The sequence below is a fragment of the Simochromis diagramma genome, unplaced genomic scaffold (genome assembly GCF_900408965.1).
Source record: "Simochromis diagramma unplaced genomic scaffold, fSimDia1.1 OVJJ01000050.1, whole genome shotgun sequence".
In the NCBI taxonomy this organism is placed as follows: Eukaryota; Metazoa; Chordata; class Actinopteri; order Cichliformes; family Cichlidae; genus Simochromis; species Simochromis diagramma.
In genome coordinates, this window is record NW_024387188.1 from 990,337 (window position 1) to 1,018,107 (window position 27,771).

General features: G+C 41.6%; 2 protein-coding genes and 1 long non-coding RNA gene across 4 annotated transcripts in view; 2 read left to right on the plus strand and 1 right to left on the minus strand.

Moving 5' to 3' along the window:
* Positions 1–14,284, minus strand: LOC120745154. Of its 2 annotated transcripts, XR_005698572.1 has the most exons (5): positions 14,173–14,284; positions 12,549–12,667; positions 1,776–1,844; positions 428–630; positions 1–338 (listed from the first exon to the last, which is right to left on the minus strand). It is a non-coding gene; the product is annotated as an uncharacterized LOC120745154 (long non-coding RNA). The 2 variants fall into 2 exon arrangements; XR_005698571.1 differs by lacking the exons at positions 12,549–12,667; positions 14,173–14,284 and having other exon boundaries at positions 2–338; positions 1,776–3,946.
* On the plus strand, positions 12,931–23,170 carry aspa (aspartoacylase). The gene is made up of 7 exons (XM_040049845.1): positions 12,931–12,997; positions 13,750–14,260; positions 16,051–16,246; positions 18,678–18,771; positions 19,567–19,674; positions 21,744–21,853; positions 22,048–23,170. The coding sequence occupies exons 2-7, from the start codon at positions 14,019–14,021 to the stop codon at positions 22,237–22,239; spliced, it is 942 nt and encodes a 313-aa protein (XP_039905779.1). The 5' UTR covers positions 12,931–12,997; positions 13,750–14,018; the 3' UTR covers positions 22,240–23,170.
* Positions 23,171–25,878: 2,708 nt separating this feature from the next.
* Positions 25,879–27,771, plus strand: part of abr (ABR activator of RhoGEF and GTPase) — a 124,052-nt gene continuing 122,159 nt past the window's right edge. Inside the window, exon 1 of the mRNA XM_040049838.1 lies at positions 25,879–26,948. Within this exon, the coding sequence (XP_039905772.1) occupies positions 26,132–26,948 (817 nt within the window). The 5' untranslated portion in view covers positions 25,879–26,131. The remainder of the gene's footprint in view (positions 26,949–27,771) is intronic.

Sequence of the window (27,771 nt, forward strand, 5' to 3'; positions counted from 1 at the left end):
CACCTCACCCAGGAGGCGTCCAGGAGGGATCCTTATCAAATTAAATTTTCATATTTGTTAAACAATTTAAAACTTTAATAACCTTACAAAAAAAAAAAAAAACCCCAAAGTCTCAGATTGAATTATTTTGAACCCAAGTTTAAGCAGTTCTGCTCAGTCCAGGCATTACAGCCTGAAAGACTGTCATGGATTAAGGTAATGAAAATGCAGTGATTGAAGAAAGTTCAACTTCCCTTATGTACAGTGAATGTGGGATGGAGATGCAATGGTCTTGAATCTGCAGGTGACTTTCTTCACTGAACACCATCTGTGACGGAGGGCTCGTCTCTCCTGGTATCCTATAAGGAAACAATCATATTCTTTAGAACGGCACGTTACATTTGCTCTTCTTAAAACATTTTTTTCCTGCATTTGCTACAGAACAGACCTCAAGATAGACAATCAAGCTGAATCATTGCACTGTTACAAAACATCCATCCATTTTCTTCCATTTATCTGCAGTTGGGTCCCAGAGGCAGGATCCTAAGCAGAGCACCCTTAGAACTCCCTCTGCCCAGCCACCACCTCCAGCTTATCCAGGGGAACTCCTCCCAGTGGGACATAGACACGTAGACAAAACCTGCTGGTACCCTTCAGTCAACGGAAGAAAGTCACAAAACTAACTAATCTGACTAAAGTAATAATAAAAATTCTATGACTGTTAACCAATGAACGTCTATCGTTCGAGCGTGTATCACACTCAACATGGACCAGAGGAAGTGAAAGGAAAGATGTCTCAGGAGATAAGATCGATAATCATAGACAAGCATGTTAAAGGCAAAGGCTATAAGACAATCTCCAAGCAGCTGGATGTTCCTGTGACTACAGTGCACATATTATTCAGAAATTTAAGATCCATGGGATTGTAATCAACCTCCCTGGACGTGGCCGCAGGAGAAAAATTGATGACCAATCAAAGAGACAGATAATCTGAATGGTAACAAAAGAGCCCAGAAAGACTTCTAAAGAGATCCAAGGTGAACTTCATGCTCAAAGCACATCACTGTCAGATTGGACCATCTGTTGTTGTTTGAGCCAAAGTGGACTACATAGGAGATGACCAAGGAGGACACCACCAACAAATCACAAAAAGGCACATCAGCTCCATGTTCACAGAAGGAAAAATGAAGCATATCAAGAAAAGAACACTGTCCCTACTGTGAAACATGGAGAGGGATCGGTTATGTTCTAGGGCTGCTTTGCTGCATCTGGCACAGGGTGTCTTGAATCTGTGCAGGGTACAATGAAATTTCAAGACCATCAAGGGATTCTAGAGAGAAATGTGTTGGCCAGTGTCAGAAAGGTTGGTCTCAGACGGAGGTCATGGGTCTTTGCAACAGGACAATGACTCAAAACATACAGCTAAAAACACCCAAGAATGTCTAAGAGGATAACATTGGACTATTATAAAGTCGCCTTCTTGGAGGCCTGACCTCAATCCTATTGGGCATCTTTGGAAGGAGCTGAAACATGCTGTCTGGAAAAGGCGCCCTTCAAACCGGAAAATACTGGAGCAGTTTGCTCATGAGTGAACCAAAATACCTGCTGAGCGGTGCAGAAGTCTCATTGACAGTTACAGGAATCGTTTGATTGCAGCGATTGCCTCAAAAGGTTGTGCAACAAAATATTAAGTTATAAATTAAGTTATTAATAAATTTTACTTCCTTACTACTTACTAAATATCTTGTTTCCCCACACTGAAGATTAACAATATATTGGAAAAGCAAAATACTTACCACTCAGTTGACATCTTTCTGTCCAACAGCTCCTTTTCTAGACTCAAGAGTCTCCAGAGTCACCAGAGCCTCAAAGTAAAAAGCAAGAAGAGGGAAAACCAGCAAATTATTTAGAAGCTGATTTGATTCTTAAAGGCTGTCCAGCCATTATAGCTGACAACATAGAAACTGAATATTAATCTCATACAGTCAAATTAAACTATAGCAGGGGTTGGCAACTTTTCTGATGATGAGTGCAATCTAAAAATTCTTCTGAAGTCAATGTGTCACATCAACCAACTTTTTTCAACTAGCCAACCTTTTTCCTACATCAAACCCTGCCCCTGGCTGTGGAATGCAGGCAGTCGTAAGAAGGGAAACTTGTTGGAGTTCTAAATGTCACAACTTGACAGTTGTCTCTGCTTTCACATATTTCAGCTCAATCTCCCTGGCTCTGGCCAGCTCCGCCCATAAGTTCCAGCTCCTCCTTCAGATGAAACTCCCTTTCGCATTTCTCTCTCTCTCTCCAGCTGGAGATGAGCCAGATGAACTCGTAGCCTAGCATCCTGCTTTGAACCTAAGGAATATCGAGAGTGGCTCAAAATGAGGCAGTGTCATTGGCAGTCTCCTCAGGCAGTCCCTGAGCAACAGGCGTAGACACAGACAGTGCTATATTTTGATCTGGCAACAGGGGAACATGCTAAGATGCTACACCATGCTCAGCCAACTCAGGTGGACTGGGAGACATTTGCAAGGCCAATATCCCCTTATCCACCAAGCCAGACACCAGAGCAGCTTTTAGCAGAACTGTGGAGACCCCAATCCTGTAAAATGATGCCACCTCATGCAAATCGTTTTTCCTACAGGCATCGAGCTGGGCAAGCGACGGGTTAGCCGTAAACACAGAAATATCTAATGTAGACATTCAAACATATTTAAAAAAAAAAGAAAACCGATCAATAGCACACAAGCCAGCTACCCTAGGGCTACCGATACCAATAAACGAGAACCTTCCCCCAACACACACATCAAAGACAGGAGAAAAATCTATAACAACGGGGTTAACCAATAAATAAAAATACCACTGAACCTCTCCCCAGTCCTACCTACCCTCGAATGCTAGCCTACCTAGCTTCTGGAGTGTACCAGGCTCGAGGCAACTTTAAAGGCAAACTTTCAGTGCTCAAAGCACTGAAAAGCCTACCCCCGACAGGGACCTAAATCCCCACCCGGGATTACTCCGAAAATAACAAAGGCAAAATAAAAAACGAGTGCCTGAAGGAAGAGCTTACACTCAGCTAGACACTCCCCTGTGCTAACTGGGGAGAGCGTCCCAAATACACCAAAGTTAAACAACGGCCCCAAAACCTGATACCCAGCTATTTCAGTTTCTTTCATTCAAATCCCGTTGTATGCAACTAAAACATGTTTATGTCTACTTTAATAGAAACAGTTTACAGTTCTATAATTAGCCACAGATTTTACATTTTTCTTCAAATTTGTTTAGAAATATTCCACTTAAACTACCCTTAAACGTACTATTCTCTTAAAGATAATGTCAAGAGCAAGAGGTGGACCTATCAGCATTGCCTAGCTATACACCAAATAGAGCCACACAGGTCAGAGATGGACAATAGTCACCTGAGCAGGACAGTAGGGCTGTGTGATTTGACAAAATATATCAGATGACAGAATTAAAACATCTACCATTTAACATTATACTCTAATTTGTTTTGTGGTGTCAAAATACACTGTTTACAGCAAAAATAAAAAAATAAATAAAAAAATTTCATCGTTTGGATGGTCACCACGTGGATGCAGGCACAGAATACCAGCATGGCCATTGAGGATGAGGCAGAACCAGGTAGCTCCAAACAGAAGGACGAGTCAAAACAACTCAAGGACCTTAGTCCTTGGGTGGCTGTAGCTCAAGAGTGTAGGAGCAGGTAGAGCAAGTCATCTACTGATCGGAAGGTTGGTGGTTCGATTCCTGGCTTCCCCTAGTCTGCATGCCAAATATCCTTGGGCAAGATATTAACCCCAAATTGCTCTCCGATGCATCCATCGGAGTATGAATGTTAGCTATAAAGCACTTAGAAAGATGTGCTTGTGCGAATGGGTGAATGCACAAGTTGTGTAAAGCACTTTGAGTGCTCAGATGAGTAGAAGAGCGCTATATAAGAACCAGTCCATTTACACACACACGTATGTATGTATGTATGTATGTATGTATGTATGTATGTATGTATGCATGCATACATACATACATACATACAAATATAAAGGATGAATAGTGTTAGTGTGTCCCGTGCTGTTAAATCTCAGTGTGACGTTTGTATCTATAAGTTTAAAGATGGCGTGCCGTTTTGTCTCTATGAAACGTACGTACTACATTGAACAGCATAGTACATTAAACCACTTTAACTGTTCTGCGCTCCACATTTCCATTTAGCTTGTGTTAATCCCTACCACCTTTAAGTTATCAACACTGTAGTTTCGAAGGTGGCTTTAATTTTTAAATCAGGTCTCAAGGTCTCTTGCCATAATACTTGGTATAAACACATAATGCAAAACCAAGTGAGGGCTGGCTTGACTGTACTTCTCAAATTGGAGATTAAGCTTGACACCAGTTAATGATTTGCTGCACTTTCCAGCGTTGTGTCAAAGTAGTTACCCCCAGCAAAAATTGTTTCCCCATCCATGAGAGCACGCAGGAGGAGGAGCCACATGCTAGGCTCAGTTACTGTATGCTACTTGTTACTGATCTGCACTTGTTGTAATAAACGCCAAAAGCTGAAAAACACACTTGCCAGGGTTTCTACTGGCCAGGGATGTCAGCAGACATCAATAATTCGGTGGGTACTCAAACTCTGAAATTTTACTATAGCCGACTTATTTTAAGATTAACACAATTTTCTGTCTCTCTCAAAATAATTTATATAAAACTTGACCATCAACTGGTGTGTTTCTTAATTGCTTTTGTTTTTGATCAGGGTTCCCAGTGTCCAGTTTGCCAGGCAAGCACTGCAACAATTAAAAACAAAAAATACATTCCCATAAAGGGAGTCAACCACTGAAAATAATCACATTTAATCACAGAATGTTTTGTTTAGAAACCTGATTGATTTGTATACTTCAAACATAAGAGTAGGAGATTAGCATTCTGTGTAATTTCAATATTATTAATGTAAATATGTTTTTCTAGTTAAGATTTCTCAGCCATTTGAATTGGTTGGAATGGACCTTATTGGGAGACTTACAGAAACCAAAAGGGGACATCAGTATATTTGTGTTTTCATTGACTACTTCAAAATAGCGACAGGGATCCCCATTGAAGTCTAAATCAGCAAAGGAAGTGACAAACTGATCAAATTTGTCCATCAGTTCGAAGCACCTAAAAGGGTTCTTAGCTCGCAAGGAAAGGAATTTGTCAATTCTATAAGTACTTCAGTCTTTGGCAAACATTGTTATTGGCATGTAACACATATTTTTTAAAAATTATATACATCTGTAAGGTTCTACTTCTGGTTTCTATAAATCTGTTTGTGATATTTGTGTGACTGCTGTATATTTCAAATCTTATTGTAATGTACTTAGAGTCAGTATATTTTACTTGCTGTTGCAGCTCAAAAGGTTATGCAGAATGTTACACAGAAGAAACCTCCATATCATCCACAAACAAATGGCTTGGTAGAGAGAACGAACGGCACCATCCAGAGGTAAATTCTTTGTTATATTCTGTAATAGACCACACCAAAGCCTGATACTTTCAGCTTAATGCATGAAACATTACAGTTTTATGGGGTTCCCTTCCACTAAAACATTAAGGTATGACATTTAAAAGCCAAAAAGGAAAATGATGTCATATGAATGTTTTGCATGTGCTTTTATTGTCAGAGCCTTCTGTAAAGTTGTTGGTGACCAACCAGAAACATGGGATGACTATCTGGATGTTGTGATGTTTGGTCTCAGAACAAAAAAAAGCAAATGACCACTGAAGTACTCACCCCATTACCTGATTTTTGGCAGAGGCGCTCATTATCCATATGAAATCCCAGAACACTACATGGTCTTTCTGTCTGTGACAAACTACAGGAAAAATCCTACGCAAAGCACCTTAGTAAGTTTTTGATGCACATGCAGAACAGTTTCAGTGCATGCTACATCACCACCTTAAAAGCAACAATTTTATCAGATCCAGGGTCAGAAGCTACAGCAAAGGAAGAAAACGCCACCAGAACCAGCCCCCAAAACCAGTACGCGCTGCAGGTCCACAAGCCAAATCACAAACAGCAGCAGACCCAGATCCAAAAGCTACAACTCCACCAGTGACTACTCCCCAGGTTGTAGCACCACCAGCATCAACTACGCCTAAGCAATCTACAGCACAAACTGTAGAAGCAACAGTACTACCAGCAACAGCCTCACAAGCTACTCCTGCACCACCTCCAGCATCATCACCTCAAAGATATTCTCAAGCTGTTGCAGAGAAATGGAAAAAAATATAAAAAAATAAAATAATAATAATAATAATAATAATAATAATAATAATTCTTTGTTATTGTGTAAACCAGAATGTTCAGAATTGACATTGTACAATTGTACCCTGTCTGGCAACATTTTGATCTCATCTCTCCAAATAAGGTATGCACACAGTAATAAATATCACAAATGATAAGTACCATAATATAAATAAACCACACCCCAGATCCTATAATCTGATTTCTGTCTTTTAGTTTATTGAAAGGTGAAGTGTTTGCTGTGCTCCAAAGAACTTTAATACAGCAACAACACCTCATCTATGCTGAGGCCTTACAGAGCCCGGCGCGAAAACAAGGAGGCTATCCAAGGTGGACCAAGCTCAGTTAAGTTTTTTTAGGTTGTAAGGATACAGTCATTTTATACATTTAGATTCCCCATGTCATTCATTTATATTTGGCTTGTAATTACAATATATGTAATTTCTCAATGTTTTGTTTGTTTTATCAGGGGAGAGGAATGATGTGGATGAGGCCTTGGTCAACATGGTGATTCCCAGCCCTTCACTATTGTGGAGGACAGTGGGTTTAGAAAGCTTGTTAAAGCTTTGAACCCCAACTATGTTCTCCCCACAAGTCAGGTGTGTATCTTAAAATATGAAGCATGTTTGCAGTTTTCCTATATTTCCATATTAAGAGCGGTACTTTCTTTTGTTTAGGCTTTGAAAGCTATGGTGGACCAAAGATACAAAGAGTCCAAACTAAAAGAAAAACTGACTGTGGCAAAGGCTTCTGCAGTTAGTTTGACATCTGATATGTGGCCCTCCATTAACACAGAGGCTTACCTAGCTGTCACCTGCCATTTCACCGATTCTAACACTGCATTGCATTCTGTGGTGTTAGGTGTTCAGCACTTCCCTAAAGCAAATACTACTATCAATTTGTCCCAAGTAACAGCAGCGCTCATGTCAGAGTGGGGCATTACAGACAAAGTTACATGTTATGTGACTGATGGAGCAGCAAACATGGGTGCTCATGCAAAGGAACTTTGTTTGTGTCACAGTAATTGTGAGGCGCATACATCGAACCTAATGGTCAAAAGCTCTTGATCAACACACCACGCTGTCTGAGATCCAGACCACCTGTAGGAGGATAGTGGGATATTTCAACGTTTGTTCCATTATTTCACTACTGCTTTAATTAAACCCCCGGAGAGCAGCCATTTGGCTTTTCTAACAGGGTTCCATCTCTAAATGACGACTGGTCAGCAAACCTGGGAAACCCACAGATAATTGGAACTATGGCACGAAACAGCTTCCAAGACATCACGCAACACCTACGCTTTGATGACAAGTCCACCCGCAGTGATCGAGCAAAGACTGATAAGTTCGCTGCAATTTCCAGTGTGTGGGGATCATTTGTCACCAACTGCATCACGTGCTACAACCCTGGTCTACATATCACCGTTGATGAACAGCTTTTCCCATCAAAGACTCGGTGCCGTTTCCTGCAGTATATTGCAAGTAAACCTGACAAGTTTGGGATCAAGTTTTGGGTGGCTTGCGACCTAAAATCCAAGTACATTTGCAATGTCTTCCCATATCTTGGCAAGGACCCCAATCGTCCCACTGGGGAGAGACTTTCTGAAAATGTAGTAATGAGGCTGATGGAACCATTCCTAGACAAGGGCAGAAATGTTACCACGGACAATTTTTTCACATCGCTTTCACTTGCGCAAAAACTTCTTAGACGGAAAACCACCATCCTCGGCACAGTCAACAAGATTCGCAGGGAAATTCCTCAATCTACTAGACAGACAGATCGCAATGAAGTCACCACTCAGGTATGTTGCAGGTCTTTTGTGGTTCTATGTTTATGTGTTTCATTGTGTGTAAAAGGGCTATGGAAATAACAATTTATCTTATTTCTTAGGTGTTTTCAACCTCTGCTGCCACGCTGACGGCGTATGTGGCCAAACGGAAGAAGACAGTCTATATTCTTAGCAGCATGCACAGCGTGGTTCAGACTGATAACACTACCAAAAGGAAGCCAAACACTGTCACCCTTTACAACAAAACAAAGTGGCGTGGATGTGATGGACCAGATGGTTCGGGAGTACACTGTCCGCAGAGGAACACGGCACTGGCCAGTTGCCGTGTTTTATAACATGATTGACATGGCAGCACTGAATGCACATGTGCTGTATCAAGCATGCACCGGGACGAAGGAAAGACGGGTGGACTTCCTGGTGGAGCTTGCAAGACAGTTGGTTCACTCTCATGTAGCTGCGAAGAAGGCAAGAAAAGAACAGTTGCTTTGGACACAACCCTCCACACCTAGCCCTGGAAAAAGAGCCATGTGTCAGGTCAAACACAAATGCAAGAACAATCATGCCACTGTGCGATGTGTTCACTGCAACAGATACACATGTGGTAAATGCAGACTACAGATACCATGGCAGTGCCAGGATTGTGAGTGATTGCTGAAAATGTTGAAATGTACTCACTCACTTTTTATTATTATTTGTAAATATGTGTACAAATGGTTGGTTTTTTGTACTGTTTTTATCAATAAATCTCAGCAACAGAGGACATACACCCATGTGTGTTGATTTCTCCCTAAGATGGCAAACTGAAACACTCCAAGTTTCCTTGTGGCTCAGGAAACTAACCACTCCAAGTTGGTGACTTTTGGAGATTTATTTCCCTGGATGATTGAGAATGCATCAGACGAACACAAAAGGAAGTTCACAGCTTTTAGCAGCTCCCCCACCCCCTCATTGACACACCCCCACTCCCCTCCCTCCAGGTAACAACCTAATATACATATGAATGACTAGCCAATTTAGCTTCCACTTGGCTGAAGCTAAAGCCTAGCTAAAAGCCATTTGGCTGCTCTCCGGGTTTTAAAGGTAGAAGCCTGGCAGTGCTACTGTTAAGGAGCTGCTGCAGTAACACAGCTTGAATTAATCAATTTGTGTTGGCTGTTTTCTTTGGAGAGGCTGACAGAGGTGCAGGAACAAATGGGCCGGCCTCCACTGAAGTTAATTCAAGAGGTGGATACACGTTGGAACAGCACATTCCAAATGCTTCACCGTGTTCATGAGCTCAGGGAACCTATTGGAGCATCGTAAGCTGGCCTGCACACTGATATTTGCCCACTGTCCTCTGAACAGTATAATGCTCTCTCCATTTAATGATACCACCACTGAGCTGTCAGAGGAAAAGAGTGTCTGGATCCAAAGTAATTCCACTTCTAACAATGTTGCACCATGCACTAAATGAAGAGGAAATAGGAGCGACGTGTTGACATGATCATGACTGGTTTCATAGTATCAAAGTCGTTGTCTGACTATTACCAACGGGTTATTGTAGTGCACAGTTTAAGGTAAGTAGTCCGCAAAGTACATTATAATGTCAGAAAATTGCATTCACGAAACAAGTGTGTTGTTTTTCAACTTTTGCGATTTATTGCATATCAGTAACAGAAACTGAGGCAGGTAAGTGTGCTCCTCCTCCTCTGCGCTCTCATTAAAGGGTAAACAATTTTGCAGGGGGGGGGGGGTAACAACTTTGGGACAACACTGGAAACAGTGGCGGTCCTAGCCTGTTTGGCGCCCCGGGTGAACACTCCCTCCCTTCCTTCAAGGGGGGGGGGGGGGGGGGCGGCGCGCGCTGAAGTCAAAGTTTACATTGACTTTAGCAGCAAGCAGGCGTACAAAGGGCTCTCTCGCTCACTTTTCACCAGTGTTGGGTAAGTTACTTTAAATTAGTAACTTAGTTGCATTACTAGTTACTTCTATCAAAAGTAACTCAGTTACTTCAAGTTACTTGTTACTTTCAGAGTAACTAGTTACTAGGGAAAGTAACTTTGGTTTTACTCAGAATTCTCTTGTTAATGTGTTGCTTCCATAACTTTGCCAGTCTTCTAGCTTGCTTACTTGCCACAAGTGCACTGTGCCACCTACCAATAGAAAGGAAAAAAATAATGTGCACATTTCCACGAGAGAAATCCCACGCCTGATTCTATCCTAGCCTGCTTTTTACATCCAACACAAAAACTGCAGTCGTGGCGCTTTCGATTGTACTCAGAACTCTGAAATTCTGCCTTCTGAATAGGAAGATGTAGGTAACACCAGACTGCAGATGAGCTGCATACAGGGCTGGACTGGGACAGAAAATCGTCCCGGGCATTTTGACCATTATAGGAAAAATCATAAAGCCTTTGAATGAAAACAAACACTGTTGTGACAGTGATGTACACCGTCTTGATCAATTGTTTGTTGTAAGACTCAGATAAAAAAAAATTTTTTATATAAAAAGAGACATTTTAAATGAGAATAAGAAAGTATTTCCTTGTGCCCCCCTTTCCCTTTTAATTCCCTACATGGACCCCCTGGCAACACTTTGCTAGACCCGCCCCTGCACAGTTACCAGCTGTCAGCTACTTAGAAAAGGATCCTGGTGTTATTCGTCTCTCAGAAACAGTTCATAACTTCCCTTCAACTCATTCATGTTAACTAAAAGGTAAACCTGTTTCTCCATCACAGCTCTGATGATTCAGTAAGGACATCTCCTGGTTTCATCTTCATGTTTCCCCTCTCACCACATATTCAAACCGATATCATGACCAGCAGGTTTACAGCTGTGGCTCCAGCAAACATCAGCTGATAGTACAAAGTAATATTAAATAAATTCTAACAACAGCTGATCAAGCTTAAAGTGCTGCTGTTGTTCTTTACCGCGACAACCGCTGGTTTCCTCTTTCTGGCGCAAAGTGGATGATAAATAAACGAGAGAGAAAAGCCGATCAGCTGATCATTGATCAGTTTCATGATTGAAGTAGAAACAGGAGAGGGAGGGTGAGAGGATGAGAGAAGAAGAGGCAGCTGTGCAGCGTAAACACAGAATAACTCCAGCTTTGTGTCTTTTTCATTGTAGCTGAAGTCTGGGACAAACTGTTCCTTTTCACCTCAATACGAAACGCATAATATTTTCTCTGAATACGAGACGATTCCGTTTTTTTACGGGACAGTTGGCAACTCTAATAATTAACCTTATGAACAAAATAAAGTTCAACATCAGTAACATAGCACCACCCAGCTGTATAGAAACTCCGTCATGCTAGCTAGCACGCAGTACGAAAAAGTCGCATAACGAAAATAAACTCCACCTAAACTTGGTTCATATCTGACCCAGATGGACTGCAGGTTATAACTTCTTACCTGAAGTTCAGTTCACCTGACACTCTCGGACCAGCGGCCGCTTCGGGTCTCTCCTCTTGCCTCCCTTTTCCTTCATCCACCTGCTGGCTTCCACCACTTGCTAATGTTATTGAATCTGTGGAAGCTCCGCGATAGCCACCACACGAAGTAACGAATAACGAGCCCATCTAAATCCCAGTAACGAGTAACGCGTTCCTGGTTTTGGCATAATAACTAGTTACCGTGCTCGTTACCACAATGATAACGTAGTTACTGTAACGCGTTAGTCCCAACACTGCTTTTCACATATAGAATTTTGAAAAAACATCTGTGCAAATTATAAGTCTGTATCATAATGTCTGGTGTTTTCGTGTTTGTCGGTTTGTTTTTATTTTGTTTTATTTTGCAAGTTGGTTATTAGATGCCCTCCAGCCGGCCCAGCCAGAGAATCCCCGCCCTCTCCTCCCTGTGCAAACAGCAGGCGCACCTCGCAAACGGAGGGCGCCCTTACTCCCAGCAAATGGGCGATAGAAAACCAATCGGTGCCTATGCCATTCCCAATATCCGCTGGCTGATGTCGGGGCAGCATGAGTACGAGCAATTTTTTTTTGGCCGATGCCCGTGATGCTGCCCCCCACCACGATGCCGCCCCGGGCAACCGCCTGTGTGGCCTGTATCAAAAACCGCTACTGACTGGAAAACTTTAATCTCCTCTCTTATCTAGTAATTACTAAGTTCACATTTCCATTTCAAAGCAACAGTAAATTTCACTGACTTTTACATAAGGTTTTTTTTTAATAGCTGTGGGACCATTACGGCAAGGCTGGGATGGTCAATTTGGGTAAAGTAAATCCGTTGGGCATCTTTCTTTGCCTTTAGACAACAATTCTGATGGCAAAAGAGCCAAACGGGACAGGCAAAAAAAAAAAAAAAAAAAAAAAAAAAATTAGTGGGTACATTTTTAACTAACATGAACCAAGAGGAAGCAGCAGTCACACAAAGCATCGGTCATACGAAAGCTAGGCTAACACTAGCTAGCTAGCAAGGTCAAAACCTGGTGCTAAACTGCGAGAAGGCACAAAAAAGCTTGCATAAAAGTAAACATTTACTCACCAAATCAGTCATCAGTGTATCACAGCGACGCCAAAAATAACCACTTAAGCTGAATCTTCTCCAGCTGCTCCTAAGTTTGCTCAGCATATTCCAGAAACACCCGTGCAGGCCATGAACATCTTTGCGAGAGAGGAGGAAAGTAGAGACATGGCATTTTCAAACCATATCCTTCTACTGAAAGGAGACTGTCTTTTGTCTGTTTCTCTGTTAAGTCATGCTTTAATGTTAATGAAAAAGACCACTTAATATGGTTTTATTTAAAATTGCTGTGCTGCAGCTTTTAGAGGCATTCCTACCCCAGCACAGCTGAATGAAATGTTGAATTACCTCTTCAGCATGCCATCAAGGCCTGGTAAAAAGCCATTCATTTAATTCAGGTGTGTCGGAACAAGGATGCATCTAAAAGCTGCAGGACAATAGCTCTTGAGGACAAGAGTTGGAGACCCCTGGTATGACCTCAGATGCACGCTCTCAATCTAGTTCTTTGTTTTTGTCTAAAAATAAAAAACAAAAAACACACACAAGAAAAGGGCAACGAGAAAAAGCAAATAAAAAAATTTACTATTTAATAATTTTAGTTGTATTTACAAATAAGTAACCCAGCTGTGTATGTTTTATATACAAACCATATTTAAATATATATATATATATATATATACACAAAACATATACAGTATAATAATAAACTGTCAGATAATGAAATAAAATATAGCAACGCGGCAATAGAGAGAAACATAAAAGGAAAGCCAAAGGCTCAACATGTGAGCTGCAGCCTATTTAAGTACGGAATAGAGTAAATGTTACATTCCACCACTGAAAAGCAAAATTTCCAGTTTACTTGAGTTGATCAGCTTTTTGAATGAAATTACTAACTTAACTAAACCGAATGTTAATAACAAGGTGATAAAAACTGAGTTCGTTCAATTTAATTTTTAAGTGAGCACAATATTAGGTTTTACAGTGCAGTTTACCACAAATGTTTCCAGAGTAAGCGAGTTATGATGTGTGTGTATCCAAAATGTTCACTATTTGGCCTCACTAATACTAGTACACATTAAAAGACAACTGAAAGTACTAGAATCAGGATATTTATAGGTTTAGGGTTTTCAATGTTCTTTTTGGATCCCTCTTTAAATGACTACTTAATGTAAGTAACGTTTTATTTTGAAAGAGCATCACCGGAAACTCTTCTTGTCCACAGTTCTGACGGTGACAGGTAAACAGTGGGAGGAACCTGGTTAACGGGAGTTTCGCCTGCAACCCCAGTTATCCGTGTTCAACTTTTTTTTTTCCACGCACAGTGACTGACCACGGCAACCCAGCGGGCACGTTACGTAAGCGTGCGGCGTCAACAGGCATTTAAACAGCGAGGCTGCGAAGCTCCAAGCTGGAGAACTTTTCCTCTGCTTCTTACGCCAAGGAGACCAGCGTGTCTTCATCCACACTCTGCACAGTTACTACCACCCGGGCATGTCTTCTTACAACAACACGGCGCGCTTCAGCGAGGCGAGGAGAGTGGCGATTTTCGGAGGGACACACGGAAACGAGATGTCAGGCGTGACGCTCGTTAACCTGTGGACGAAGAACGGCACCGAAATACAGAGGAAGGGAGTCGAGGCCGTACCTTTTATCACCAATCCCAAGGCTGTGGAGAAGTGCACCAGATATGTAGACACGGATCTGAACCGAGCCTTCACCCCAGAAAACCTAAGGTAGGTACGCCTCTGGAGTCTCTGTTGAACTACATGTTGAATGGTAACTTCCTGCTGGCGTGTAAGAGATGTAACGTCAGGATTTACTGGCTTTATTTTGAACTGGGTCAGCTAAAGAAAGGGCACCCACGCATACTAGATGTTTGTCTTAATTAATCGCAACCAAGCAGTGGAAGATGTCCCTACAGTCCGTGGAAAAATGTAATGACTGCACAATTATGCAATATTATTGGCATAGCCGTTTGCATGTGTGCGCTGTACCGGACAAATGAGTCAACGTAACACAACGCGACATATAAATGTATCCGTAAGAAAGAAAAGGGGCTGCACATGTCTTTAAAATATGATCCATCACGTGGACTTTGCCATCAAAGCTTTACTATGACAGGTAAGCTGGGACGTGTGTGTTTACCATCGGTGGCGTCTCCCCCTCCGTGCCCCCCTCTGCCAATAAGAGCAGAGCAGCAAGTCCCCTCCTCCCGAACTTCAGCTGACTGTCGGCCTGCAGGAAAAACGTGAGCGGAACGTGACCGAGCTGCAAATGATTGAAGACGTTTTTTAGTTTGTTTGTTTGTTCTTTTTCATGTGCACTACACCGTAAAACGAAGTCTTACGCAAACGCTGGCCCTTGTGATCCCTTGTGTCTGTTCGTGCACACAGCCCATTTAGAAATGTGGCTGGATAACAGCATCTATTCATTAATCATACAAAGTGTTATTATGGTGTGCATTTTCCCTGTCATCTGTATGCATTTACTGAAGTACAGTTTTAAAATTATTGCTGCATAATATTTTCCTAAAATTCTCATTGAAAAATATCCTTCATCATTTGTAGTAGCCCTTTTAATGGAGTGCAGCTAGCACCATATCACTTAAGTGAATTGAGCGCTGAGCATATACAGAGGTGACACATAATTTCTTAGCAGTGAAGCTGAAGTGATGCCCAGAGCTCAAACCGAATGAGTGAAGTGTTCCGGCCTCATCGTACAAGCATTAGTTGACACTTTAAGATCTTCTTCAGCGCTCTCCAGCATGTTCACTATTTGGCCTCTCTGAAGGCAACATATAAGAAGATTAAACAGTTGGAGACTCTTTCCAAAAACAGCTCATCATGATGTCATTTTCCCCCCCGCTTGTATAGAATGACATCTTCCCTCAAAATTAGCACCCGCTTGACCCCTTCAGATGAATTTTGGGAGTCAACTTCATCAGCTGCTGCTTACACTGTGCTTGTGTGCTTATTTCCCAGCAGTCCAGACAATACCGGACAGTCTCTGAAAACAGGGAGTAAATGACAGATGTGAGGGAGGCAAAACAACACAGACAGTAGAGGTGCTATTCTGCTATAGCGTGGAGAATGACCTAGACTGGTTGGTGTTTTGAAATGCTTTAAAAGAGCGTGAAAGTGGGCAGCACTCGTCCTCTGGTCAGAGCAAGGCCCGGGGGCAAAATACACTTTGGAAAGATCCTAAGACTTGGAGTTAATGAATACAGTTTCTTCTTAACTTTGACAGAAGGAGGCCACTGGCCTACTGAATGCAGCTACTGCTTCCCAGCATTGACTCCATGGCTGCCAATACTTTAACCATGAAGTTCTGCATGTGGAGTTTAACCCCGACATACTAGCCTTTTCCCTTTTAGCCAACCGTTAGGTTAAAGTGTATGTAGGACACTCTTGTGTAAATAATTAACATGATTCATTGTTCTTTGAGCTGACTTGTGTGATAGTATGTGAATAGTTAGGCTTGTGGCAGCTCTAACATGCTTTATGTGTTTGCACACACCCTGCAGTGCCCCAGGTGGAAACGACCTGCCCTATGAGGTGCTGAGAGCCCAGGAGATCAACAGGATATTTGGTCCCAAAGGAAGCCCGGAGGCCTACGATGTCATCTTTGACCTTCACAACACGACATCCAACATGGGCTGCACTCTGATTCTGGAAAGCTCCAAAGACCACTTCAATCTGCAGATGATGAACTACATAAAGGTGGCGGCCTTGAGAATACAAACACACATATACACTGTAGGGACTTTTTTTTATGAGAAGAGCTATCACACCCTAAAATCTGACCACCCCTCTGACCAGTTTACACAAACAGTGGTGAAGCCTGTTGGGGCGCTACACTTATGCTCACAGAACTGTAGTTACATCCAGTAACTTCTAGTATTTGAGAGGAGCTTTTGTGGAACCTTTTCTCTACAACCGTTGAGACATTTTAACCACGTACTTCAACTGTAATGACCGGCAAGCTTAATCAGTGATGAAAAGAGTAGTTTGGCAAGATTTGCAGTTTGTTAAAAATTGATTGATGGTTAACATGGAAAAAAAAGATTACTGAGACCTAAAGGAGATAAAACAATCACTGTCATCAAGTGCTGCCATTATATTTGCAGAAAGTCCAAATTATATATCATTATTCAGCAGGGATCATTGCGACTGTATAATATTACTGCATGATTGTTCCACTCATAGTCTGTGCTGCACACTGTGCAGTATGTGGAGAAACACGAGATGTAGCTCAACTTCTCAACCTGTGTCGTTCTCTGACCTCCGTCTGAGGCTGATCTGTTTGCTGAGCTTTAGTTGAGATAGTTGAGAGATGTAAATCCATCCATGTTAGGCTCATCCAAATACCCCAGAAGGATCCCTGTTGTCTTTGTACTCTTAGCTAAATTCCCAGATGAGCCTTCGGAGATGGTTTCTTGATCTTTTAGATGTTCAGTGCCTCTCTTAGAAGATGGATTTTATCTGACAGCATTAAGTAAAGTAAGTACAGATGAACTGGGCTATAATTACATTGTTGAGAATAAAATAAAAAGAACTAAATGCTTATTTTTTTTATTCCTGCCCTTTTTAGTGGGCCTCCCAAGGGACAAGTGGAGGAGATGCCAGATGTTCAATCCAAGCAAAACCGACTAAAACACAAACACATGCAATGAAAGCTACTTAATAGTGATGACTAAGGAGAGCAACAAAACAAACAGGGCTCTAATTGATTGTGGATTTAACACAAAAAAAGGGTAAAGTCACTGTTTTGAGAGCACTGCAGCAGTGTATACATTTATTTTTGCCCTTGGAACCTTTTAATCTGAAAGAGAATATCGTTAGTCAACACTTTGTAATAATTATGTAACAACACCTGACTTTCTCTGGTGTAACCAAAAGTTATAATTCTGCCAGTAAAACATAACTTTAATTCAAGCAATTCTTCTTTCCACTGTAACAACGAGAATTTCATAAATGTCACAGATCTGAATGTGTCCAAAAATCTTGGACGTAACCCTAACAAGCTTGTTCTCTGAGGAGTCTGTGGCATGTTTATTGTGGAGAGCTGCTGTACCAGAAGGTCTCAGCATAATCAACATGGTGCTGAACTAGATCTGCCCTCCCAAAATGTTTCATACTTGACTGTAACACAGGACTTCTTTGCTGACTACCAAATGGGATAAAGGTGCCAAAATAATCAACAGTGCGTTTGGGTATCATTTAGCCCAAAACAGTGTTGGCTATTGGCTGATCAGGACATTGTCCAGTGTTGGACTTCTCAAATATTTTAGGGATAAACTGCATGTGTAACAACAGCTTTACACTGATTAAATCCCACATGGGAACTAACAAAGAAGCATAAAATGCTCCAGAGACAGCAAATCTTTATAAATAATTTGTTTTAAGACATTAATAAAACCTCGAAAATTCACATTGCTTCATGGTAATGACAAGGCAAACCCCTCTTATTACTTTACATTAACTTCCATCTTAAAATGCCAGCTGTTGCATTCCTTTCTCGTTCTTAATAACAATCCATGGTGAGCACCTGCAGGGAGGAGAAATGAAGCCAAAAGCAACATGTCTTTTGTACAATACACCTCACGGGAAATGCATTCTTAAGTTTTAAAGCTGTAAACTGCCCCACCGATACACAGACATCAGTTATATAAGGATTCATAGACTTCATAAATATTCACCAGCTTAGTAAATGCCTCCGGTTTAGATGCTGTGACTTCAGACGCTTTTGCTCGTGTTTGTTGATAATCGCAAACGCACAAGGTAGAAAAGGGCTCAGGTCTAGTACGGTACTGATTACTCTGTCTCATACTTTGAAGGATTTACCCCTCGGCAGATGATCTGAACCGCTGCCAGTTTAATGTTAGAGAAACAGCTTTTAATTTAGTGATGAAGGCGACCACTATGATGGTGTTCCTTCTGAAAAGGATTTCGAGCCTCTGCTGACAAACGAAGATAGCCCACCAGCTTAAACTTCATTCCCCACACAGTCGTTTTTGATACAGCGTTAGTTGGTGTAGATTTCATTTTCCATTCTATCGAGCACGACCGTAACACCTTTGCCTTTGTGCGTTTGTGTTTGGCTTTCTTTTATATGCTTTTTATATGATGTTCTTGTTCTCTTGTCTTGTAGAAAGCCATGGCTCCAGCCAGTTGTCTTGTTCTGATGAATGAACATCCTCTTCTGAAATATTCCACTTCACGCTCTGTCGCCAAGCACCCTGTTGGTGAGTCTCTGTAGTCCAGCCAGGTTTATCTGTGGACAGTGGCAGAGGTGGATTAAGAAAAACAGGTTTTAAAGCCATAGTTTTAAAGAAGGGGGTTCAACCCCGAGCACGTAATGACACAAACTGTTGTTTTTCAGCACTTTCTAGTTGCTTTGTAGGTGGTGTTTGGCTGTGTGGTGTCTCTTTGTGGTCAATTTTGTGGTGATTCTAGCATATTTTACAGACTAACAGTGTACAGAACAACAAATATCATTATGGGCACTTGTAAGCTTAACCCTTGTGTTGTCCTCGGGTTAAAAATGACCCCTAGGCGAATAAAGTGTGAATCATTTCTTAATTGTTCATTTGGTAATTAGGTCTTTCGATCGCATTTATTTTAATCGCTTGGTCGTATCGCAGTTATTTGGAGTTCTTTTTGTTTCCTCTGTGGTTTTTCATCACTTTCTTGCCATTTTCAATGCTTTTTCGTCATTTTGCACATTTTTGTGGTCATTTTGTATCTCTTTGTGGTCTTTTAAATGTTGTCGTTTCAGTTTCCTATATTAAACCTGAGGCCTTGTGCCTGTTTTCTGTGTAGCCGTGATTCTCGAGCATGCAACCGTGTATGACTTTTACTGACTCTTGCAGAGCAGCCACTGCATCGAGTACAGTCATGTTTGGTTGTGTGCCACCCTCGACAAATCCCAGCTAGCCCTTAGCCCTTACACATTTAACATATCTAACTGGAGTATATTTTCAGCTGGTAGAAAATCTTTTACTTGCAGATGAATCATTTGATTGTTTTCTTCTATGCAGGTTTGGAAGTGGGTCCTCAGCCTCAAGGTGTTTTAAGAAGCAACATCTTTGAAGCCATGCGAGTGATATTGAAACATGCTCTGGACTTTATTGAACTCTTTAATGAAGGTGAGACTTGAAGTGTTAAGCTGTAGTCACATTTAGCTACATGACAACAGGCTGTGTCACAAAACTTTAAAGGGTTATAGCACTGCAGCGTAGTGTGAAGAATGAATGACCTCTGAAGTAGCTCTTACAGAAGTTACAAAGTATTAAACAGTGTTCAGAATTTGGGCTCAAAAGCAGCAAGTGTGATTCATAATGTGTTATATAATAGAAAAGTGAGTTGTTTACCATCTGTCAGCATCCCTGTGATGAGAAACGTTTTGTGACAAAATGCCCATGGGTGACCATCTGACTCATCCAGATGTACCTAGTCCTCGCTCTCTAAATTTATCTGCATTACGCCTCCACTCGTCTCGTTCTCCCCCCTAAACGAAAGAGTGTTCTCAGTGTTTAGGTGCAGGGCAGCGTTTCCCTCGTATCTTTACGGAAACAAGCAATCTGTGCCAAGTTAGAATTGCAGGCTGTTGGTTTCCCCAACTGTCCCGCCGTTGAAAGGGCCGCTAACTGGGAGTTGGTCAGTTTCCATGTCATTAGGGACTGGCTGGCACTGGGGTGGTAGTCTTCTGTCTTAGGACCACCGTGGTGATAATGAATGTTCTGGCATGGTGTTGAAGCGGTGTTCCTGCGCTTTGCAGCTGAGCAGCATGATGAAACAAGTCCTTTAGCTATACAAGGCTTGCTCAGAAGGATAGCCCCCCCCCCCATTAAGCAGGGAAACTAAAACTTCAGAAGCATTTGTCCTTCCTGTTCCGCACTGCTACTTGCATATGAATACAGCTGAGTGCAGGTGAAATGGTTGCCTAATGTCGGAGCTCTGCCAAACATTACCAAACCTCGTGTGTAATTCCTAAGGTTGAACAAGGACACTCTGGTTTCAAATCACAGTGGAACAATCTCATGAAAACTTGGCAACTTGTCCATTGTGTGACATTAGTTTGATTTATGTTTTACTGTGTATCTTATGCCCATCTTAATATAAAGTAAAGGTAATGTCTTTTTTTCCACTAATCTGTACTTCAAAAAAAAAATCAAAAATCAAAACCAAGTTTTAAAATGTCACTAAGCTCGTTACTGTGGTCCAGAGTGAAAAATCTACATACGTAATAATGCAGAGGTAATATAATGCATATTATCTTTATCTGTTTGATAGCAATGTCATGAGTTAGATTTAGCTGAATAAAGAAAGCGGTAGACAACAAGATTTTGGTGACGACTGCACTTAAGCACCTTCTCTGAGCTCTGTGTTCAGGTTTTCTCAGGCCAATCAGAGTTCTATAAAGATCAGGCAACTATTATAAATCCATCAATGTTCTTCTGCTTACCCTGCTGATTCATCTTAGCAAAAGTTTGGTTACCCTTTCACCAGTCTGTCATAAAGAGACCAACACCTGCAGCCAGTTTAGAATTGCCTCTTAACCTAACAAGCATGTCTTTGGACTGTGGGTGCAAACTGGAGAAATCCCACAGAAGCACAGGAAGAGCACACAAAGCAAACTCCATGCACAAAGGCTGTTGGGTTTGAACCCAGGAGCTTTTTGCTTTCAAGCTAAATTGGTAACCACTGCACCACAGTGCCAGTCAAGTATGGTATAGTAGCATAAAAAACAGACAAGTTCAATTGGGAAGCAAGGTGCATTTGTTCAGTGAGTTGTTTTTTTGTTTTTTGTTTTTAACAAGCTGCCCTTCAATTCAACAACCGCTAGGTGATGCAGATGACTTTTCACCTGTAAGAGTGGGGCTTTACCTTCCATGTGAAGATAAATTTCTGCACTGACTTAATGTTAATGTTTGATCTACTGGTCGTCTAGGAGATATCGCGACTCGATGCCTTAACATACTACAGCTTTTATACCCTTCTGAGGACCTATAATAAAGCTGCCCTTGAAACAGTTTGTTAAATAGTGTTCGAATGTTTATTTAAATCTATTTTTCTTCTTTTTTAATTATTTATTTATTTTTTTAGGCTTGTTCTAAACCCGGGGACATTAACTCTGGGAATTCAGTCTAACTCCAGCTTTCATTATGTTATCCCAATCCACTCACATACTCTCTCTGTTTTCTGTGCTGTTTAGGTGTGGAGTTCCCTCCTTGTACAGTTGAAGTTTTCCGAGTCCTCGAGTGGATCGACTACCCCCGAGACGCCAATGGAAACATCATAGCCATGGTTCACCCCAACCTGCAGGTAAATATTCAAATTTAGAATTGCTCTCACCTTCAATCTCTAGCATTCATGTCATGTTTGGACCGTTGAGTCTATAAATGTGCTGCTTTAAGGAGGAAATGAGATTTCTTTAGATGACGTGAGGATGTATTGTTTCAGTTTAAACAACATACTCGAGTTACTTTCCCTGTGGCTCTTGCTTGTTATTGTTGCAGGACTGTGACTGGGAGCCGCTGAACCCTGGTGACCCAATGTTCCAGACATTTGATGGAAAAACCATCCACTACCAAGGCTCCGGGACGGTCTATCCCACTTTTATTAACGAGGCAGCCTATTATGAGAAACAACAGGCATTTATAACCACCAGGCGAGAAACCTTGGTAGCAAGTGCCATCATAAAAGCATGAAGAACTGTTTCTTAAGGCTAACAGCAATCATGATTATGTATTAGCCACAGGAGCAAACTGTATCAAGATTTTGCACTTTGCTCTGTTAGAAAACAGCAGAAATCCTGCAGGTTAGATTCCATCTTTTACAAACTGATTTAGGTTTTTATGCATTCACTATCGGAAAATCACTTAACTATGCAAAGAACATTTGTGCAGGCACTGTGAAAGTCTTTGATCTGAAGACTACTATATTATTGTGAGAAGTATTTATGATATTGTACATATTTACATTAAATCAACTAGATTTTTATTATATTAAAGACTAGGCCTAATCATTGATGGCTTCTCAATCATCCTAAACACTCCTTTTACGTTTCCAACTACTGCTCAGGAAGGCTGTGTAGAGGATCGTCACCTGCAAACTTTTGACTCAAACTGTAGATGTTTGTCTTTTTCTGAAAATATATTTGTATCACGTGTAGGGGTGGGGGGTTGTTTTGTGGCCTTTGATACTACCTACCTGTAACTCCGTTGGTTGCATCTGTGGTGCTGTCCTTTTTTTGCCTTAACTGAGATTTCAGAGACAGTTGTGCAACAAATCTGGAGTAGAGTTTTGTAGATTTTATGTCTCGGTTAAAAGTTTCGATTACAGTCTAAGATCTCTCCCACATAAACCAGATGCAGTGTGAGATGTGTTTTTATAATATATCTGTCTATTTTGATATACTTGTATTGTAAGTTTGCTTTCAAAGGGATGCATAGAACTTGTCGCATCCTGGAAAGCATATTTACTTTTTTAATGTTTTCATCTTTATGTTGTCCCAAAGTGTCTCGCTGTGGTCTTAGACTTGAGCAATATATCTGTTAGAATCATTTCTGTGATTAGTGAAATTCACTGTACTAGAAGTCCTGCGGAAATGATCCTACCAATAAATGTTGTACTACTGTGCGTTTTACTATGTGTGCTGCTTTGACTCACGCTCGTTTAGTCCTGCAGGGCATGTGGCCACAAGAGGGCGTCATGCAACCACTGATTAAAGTCCCTTACACCGTGCACTGTGGTGCAGTACAGAATATACTGGAGGGTGCAGCCGGTGGAATCATGTCCGAGCCAGTTGTTTTGCTCCTTTGTGTGTCACTGGTGCATCATGTGTCACAAGAACCTATCCACTTTTACAGCAGCTCTCCTGATCACAGAGCTGCTGACCCACTAAGGAAAAATTGCAGCTCTCTACTTGTGTGGTATTTTTTTTTTTTTTAAACACTTGACCCATCAATATGTTTCAATATGTGCACTTTCAATGCCTTTATTTCAAGTACTCTTATCCCATAACACTTTAGGTATAAGATTCAATACAACTTTGACACTTACAATATTATATATTTTATATATTATACATGTCCCATACCGTAGAAGGCACCCATATGTATTTACAATGACACTAAGTGCTGTAATTATAACATAGCTGGATAGTTTGTTCATGCGTCTCTCTTTTTGTTGATGGCAGCAAAGAATTCGAGTCACTATCTGAGTTTAGTGTTTCAGGAATCCAAAGCATCTGGATTTGAATGGAGGTGAAGGAATGCTGAGAGGTGTGTGGAAAAGTTTAAGAATATGTTCACTAAAAAGGGTTGGATAGTAACACAGAGTACATACCCACAGCTTGTTGGGCTGGAGGTGTTATTTAAGCTGTGAATATATGACACACACTCACACAAAAGGGAACTCATTTAACAGGCATTTTATAATATTGTTACATTCTGGTTATCTATTGAGCACCTCTGATCAGTGTGGTAGCTGTGGTTGTAGCTGCGAAATGTAATTAAAGCAGAATTCCAGCTTTGTGCACACTCTTCTGCATCGTTTACCCACTCAGGTATCTGTCGACTGAATACCACACACTGAGCAAACTTGTTAGGTGTCTGTTTCACTGATGTTAAGCGATGAAATGAGTAAAGCATGAGAAGTATGGCTGGATCAGCTACACAGTCATGTTTATGCAGTCCCCAAAGCTAGCTGTCTTTATTATAACTTGTAGACTAACCAGGAAAAGTCCACATGTTTTATGCTTTCTTTGTCGTATCAGGCCTGTGATTGGTAATCTAGCTTCATAGCTGGTCGTAGTCTTTGTAGACTATTCATTACAGTAACCCAATACAGGCCCCCAGGCCTGCAATGAGTGCGGATCAATGGCCACTGAAAGCTTTCAGGAGAATGATCTTTCAGTTCTGGGCGGTTATCCAAATGGGCACTCAGAAATACCAAGCACCCATCTCTGCCTGCACCCGCCTCTCTCTGTCTGCACAGATAACTTTCTTCTATGTTGTATAGCATTACACTCTATTTTACTGGAAGGCTCCTGTCTGGCTTCTTACCAGGCTCTTCTTTAATATTATCAGGACATAGCTGCATGAATTTTGATAATCATGCTTTACATTTACTTTTTTATGGAAGATGAGTCTCCCAGAGATGGGCTCTGTTCATATGACAATCACAGACATGGAGAGTCTTCAAAATGACACATACTTAATTATTTACCAGCTAAATGTCCAATAAATATTTTTCTGCTGTGCCACAAATCAAGATGGGGAATCAAGCTGACCTTTTTTTCAACACACTGTTTAGCAATCGTTAACTAGCAGGCTTGAAAACAAGGAGGAGAAGGAGGATGTGTGCTTGAAGTTATAGCATTGAAGAGACAGGTGCGTGTGAAAGGTTTTTGTACATGAGTTCCTGCAGTATTTTTGTTTCCTCTGCAGACAGATAACAAGCTACCTGATAGATAAAAAAAAAAAAAAAGTGCCTCGTCCTTTCCTTAATGTCAAACCACCGAAACCTGTAGCTATAGGGAAGCAAACCAAACATCTGCTTTCAGTCTGCTTGGTCTGCAACATTACATGCTGCCCAGTGTGCCCGTGTATGCAGCTGAAATGTGGTCAGGAGGAATTAATTTTTTGTGTCATTTAAAGCAACTTGCAGGTTTTTGAGCTTCCTGTATATCATTAAAGGTTTTTCAAATGTGTCAACACTGTAACAAGATTTGTTCAGCATCTTTGTTCAACAGACCACCAGTGTGGCTAAAATAGAAAACCACAAACAACAGAATAGAAACAAGTTGACAGTATATTTAGATCAGCAGTGTTTCTTCACAATAGACTGAACTGGCAAAGATACAAACTACCAAACAGATCAACCTTTATCTGGAATATAATTTCTTTTAAATGTGCACCACCAAGCACGGTTGCTTTCCTGTAGCAGTGCTTGTTGCATTCATATCCTGTCGGATGTTTTTTTTTATGTTATTATTATTATTATTATAAGATGTGAAAAGAAATTCAAGAATAGCGTTCAAGTAAAACTGGTTAGTTTATCCGCAGATACAGTGTTAGCAATCGATGTGGAAATATTAGTCATGAGTTATAATATTCTAACATCCCTGCCCTCATCCTTATAATAATTGTTTTTTAATTATTTGTTGTTGTTTTTTCTGTTTGCTTGTTTTTAAACAATTTTTTTGCCACCAGGCTATACCGCACACATCCACTTCAGAATCCGCGGTATTGATTGGATAATGCTGTCACGAAACCATGGCCACATTAATTCTCCCAGCGGCACCTGAACGCACCACGTCTGGATACAGGAAGTCTCGAAACTTTTCAGCGTAGTGGCAAACTTGTCTGCATTAGACGCAGGAGTGCGCCGTGCGCCAGTTACGTGTAGGAGGTGCAAGATGGTCAGAAAGTGCTCAAGTTAATACCGTTTATTTGTTTTTTTTTCTTTTCCGGAAAACAAGTGAGAAAGGAACGTGGATTTACGCGACAGTGTCGGTGAAGACAACAGTTAGCTTCAATATTTTCTGACTTGCAGGACAAGACTGCGACGGGCGTGAAGCCCCGCGTGAACATCAATATGTGGGAGCAGGAGGAATTCGAAAAACACTGGAGGAAAGAATTTCCCGACGGAAAAGTACCCCAGATGGATTTGAACTCTGTAGAGGACATCGAGTCCGAGCTGGAGACATGCAAAGCCAACCTGAAGAGGCTCCAGAAGGCTCTGGCAGAGGAGAAATTCAAGGTGATTTACCTGGAGACCACCGTGGCCCGACAGAAGAGAAACGACCCGGAAAGGTTTGAAGGCAAAGATGAAAACTTTAACGCTGACATGTCGACCTTTTCCAAAACGGAGAATATCAGGAAACCGCCGCGGCGGGACGCCGAGCGTGACGAGGGGAGGATGAAGGCGCTGGACCCCGGTGGCATGAAGCACCACGCTGCGGGTAGCAACACAGCGGGGCTCACCAGCTCCTTCGGCCGGGAGCGAGGCAGGTTCAGCGGCAAGATGGGCAAACCAGTCCCTATCCCGGTTCCGCCACAGAAGCCCATGTTTTGTAGAGTGGACACGGCCCCTGCCATCGTCCAGCGTGCAAATGACAACGAGGAAGGCAGCGACCGGGAATATGAGGATTTGGAGCTGAATGAAAATTTCGTCAGGAATAACTTGTTGGCACCAAAGACTGCGGGAAGAGACGGTCAGAAGACTTCCAGCGCTCACCGGGACAGCCGGCGGCCTTTCCGCCACAGCAGGGAGTTTGACTCCGATGATGGCAGACTGTCACCGTCCTTCCCCCACATCCAACGCAGACCCTCCCGAGGCTCGGGGTGCAGCACCCCAGAGAGGAGGAGTGATGGGTACCTGAGCTCCGACCACGATGACTCCTCTTCCGCAGGTAATGTCAACACCACTGCCGCCGGTAATGGCTATAAATAAGAAGTGCAATATGTAAATTAGATTTTACTACATGAAATGGCCTGGTTGGAAGATCATTGGCAGCTAAGCTAGGCTTTAATTCTGGATTTATAGTGTAAAAGCCAGATGGGATCTGTAGTCAAGCATTTTAAACGTGTCAAAGGCACCGATGTCAGGGAAGGGAAGACACAAGGCTCCATAAATCATATCTACAGGTAGCAGCTTACTTCAAACTGAATTAAATGTGGCATGTTTTTATTTGCAGGGTGCTTTTTTTTTAAGCAACCAGTGTGAGTACTGCAATTGATTTTGTGCTCCAGTACTCAGTCATTTACAGCTGATCAGCAGTGTTATGCAATTCATCGGTTTCTGGCTCTTACTTCCTCCTTCCACAGTGAAAATAAAGGAAATCTCAGCAGATGAAAATGCACTTATGTTAGTCAGTGATAATAATACGAAATCAGTCTGTATTTTGGCACGAGTGTGCCTGGTTTAGAGATGATCTTTATTTGTTTAAAACGCAAGACGAGGTGTATTCATGTAACCCCATTTTAGCTTTTCAGATTCACCCACGGAGAAAAAACAAGTTTACCATGTGCCAAACTAATTGCTGAGTGCTGTTACAAAATATTTGTAGTATTGTCCTGGACAAATGCACAGTGCAAACACCTGTTTCTCTGCTGTAGTCTCCAGTAGCTTATTTTTGCATGCTGAATGGGGCGTGTCAAGGAAATGCCATTCTTTTAAAAAGCAAAGGGTATGGTCTTTAGATCAAATGTCACACTTGTTCTGTTGGAAATATG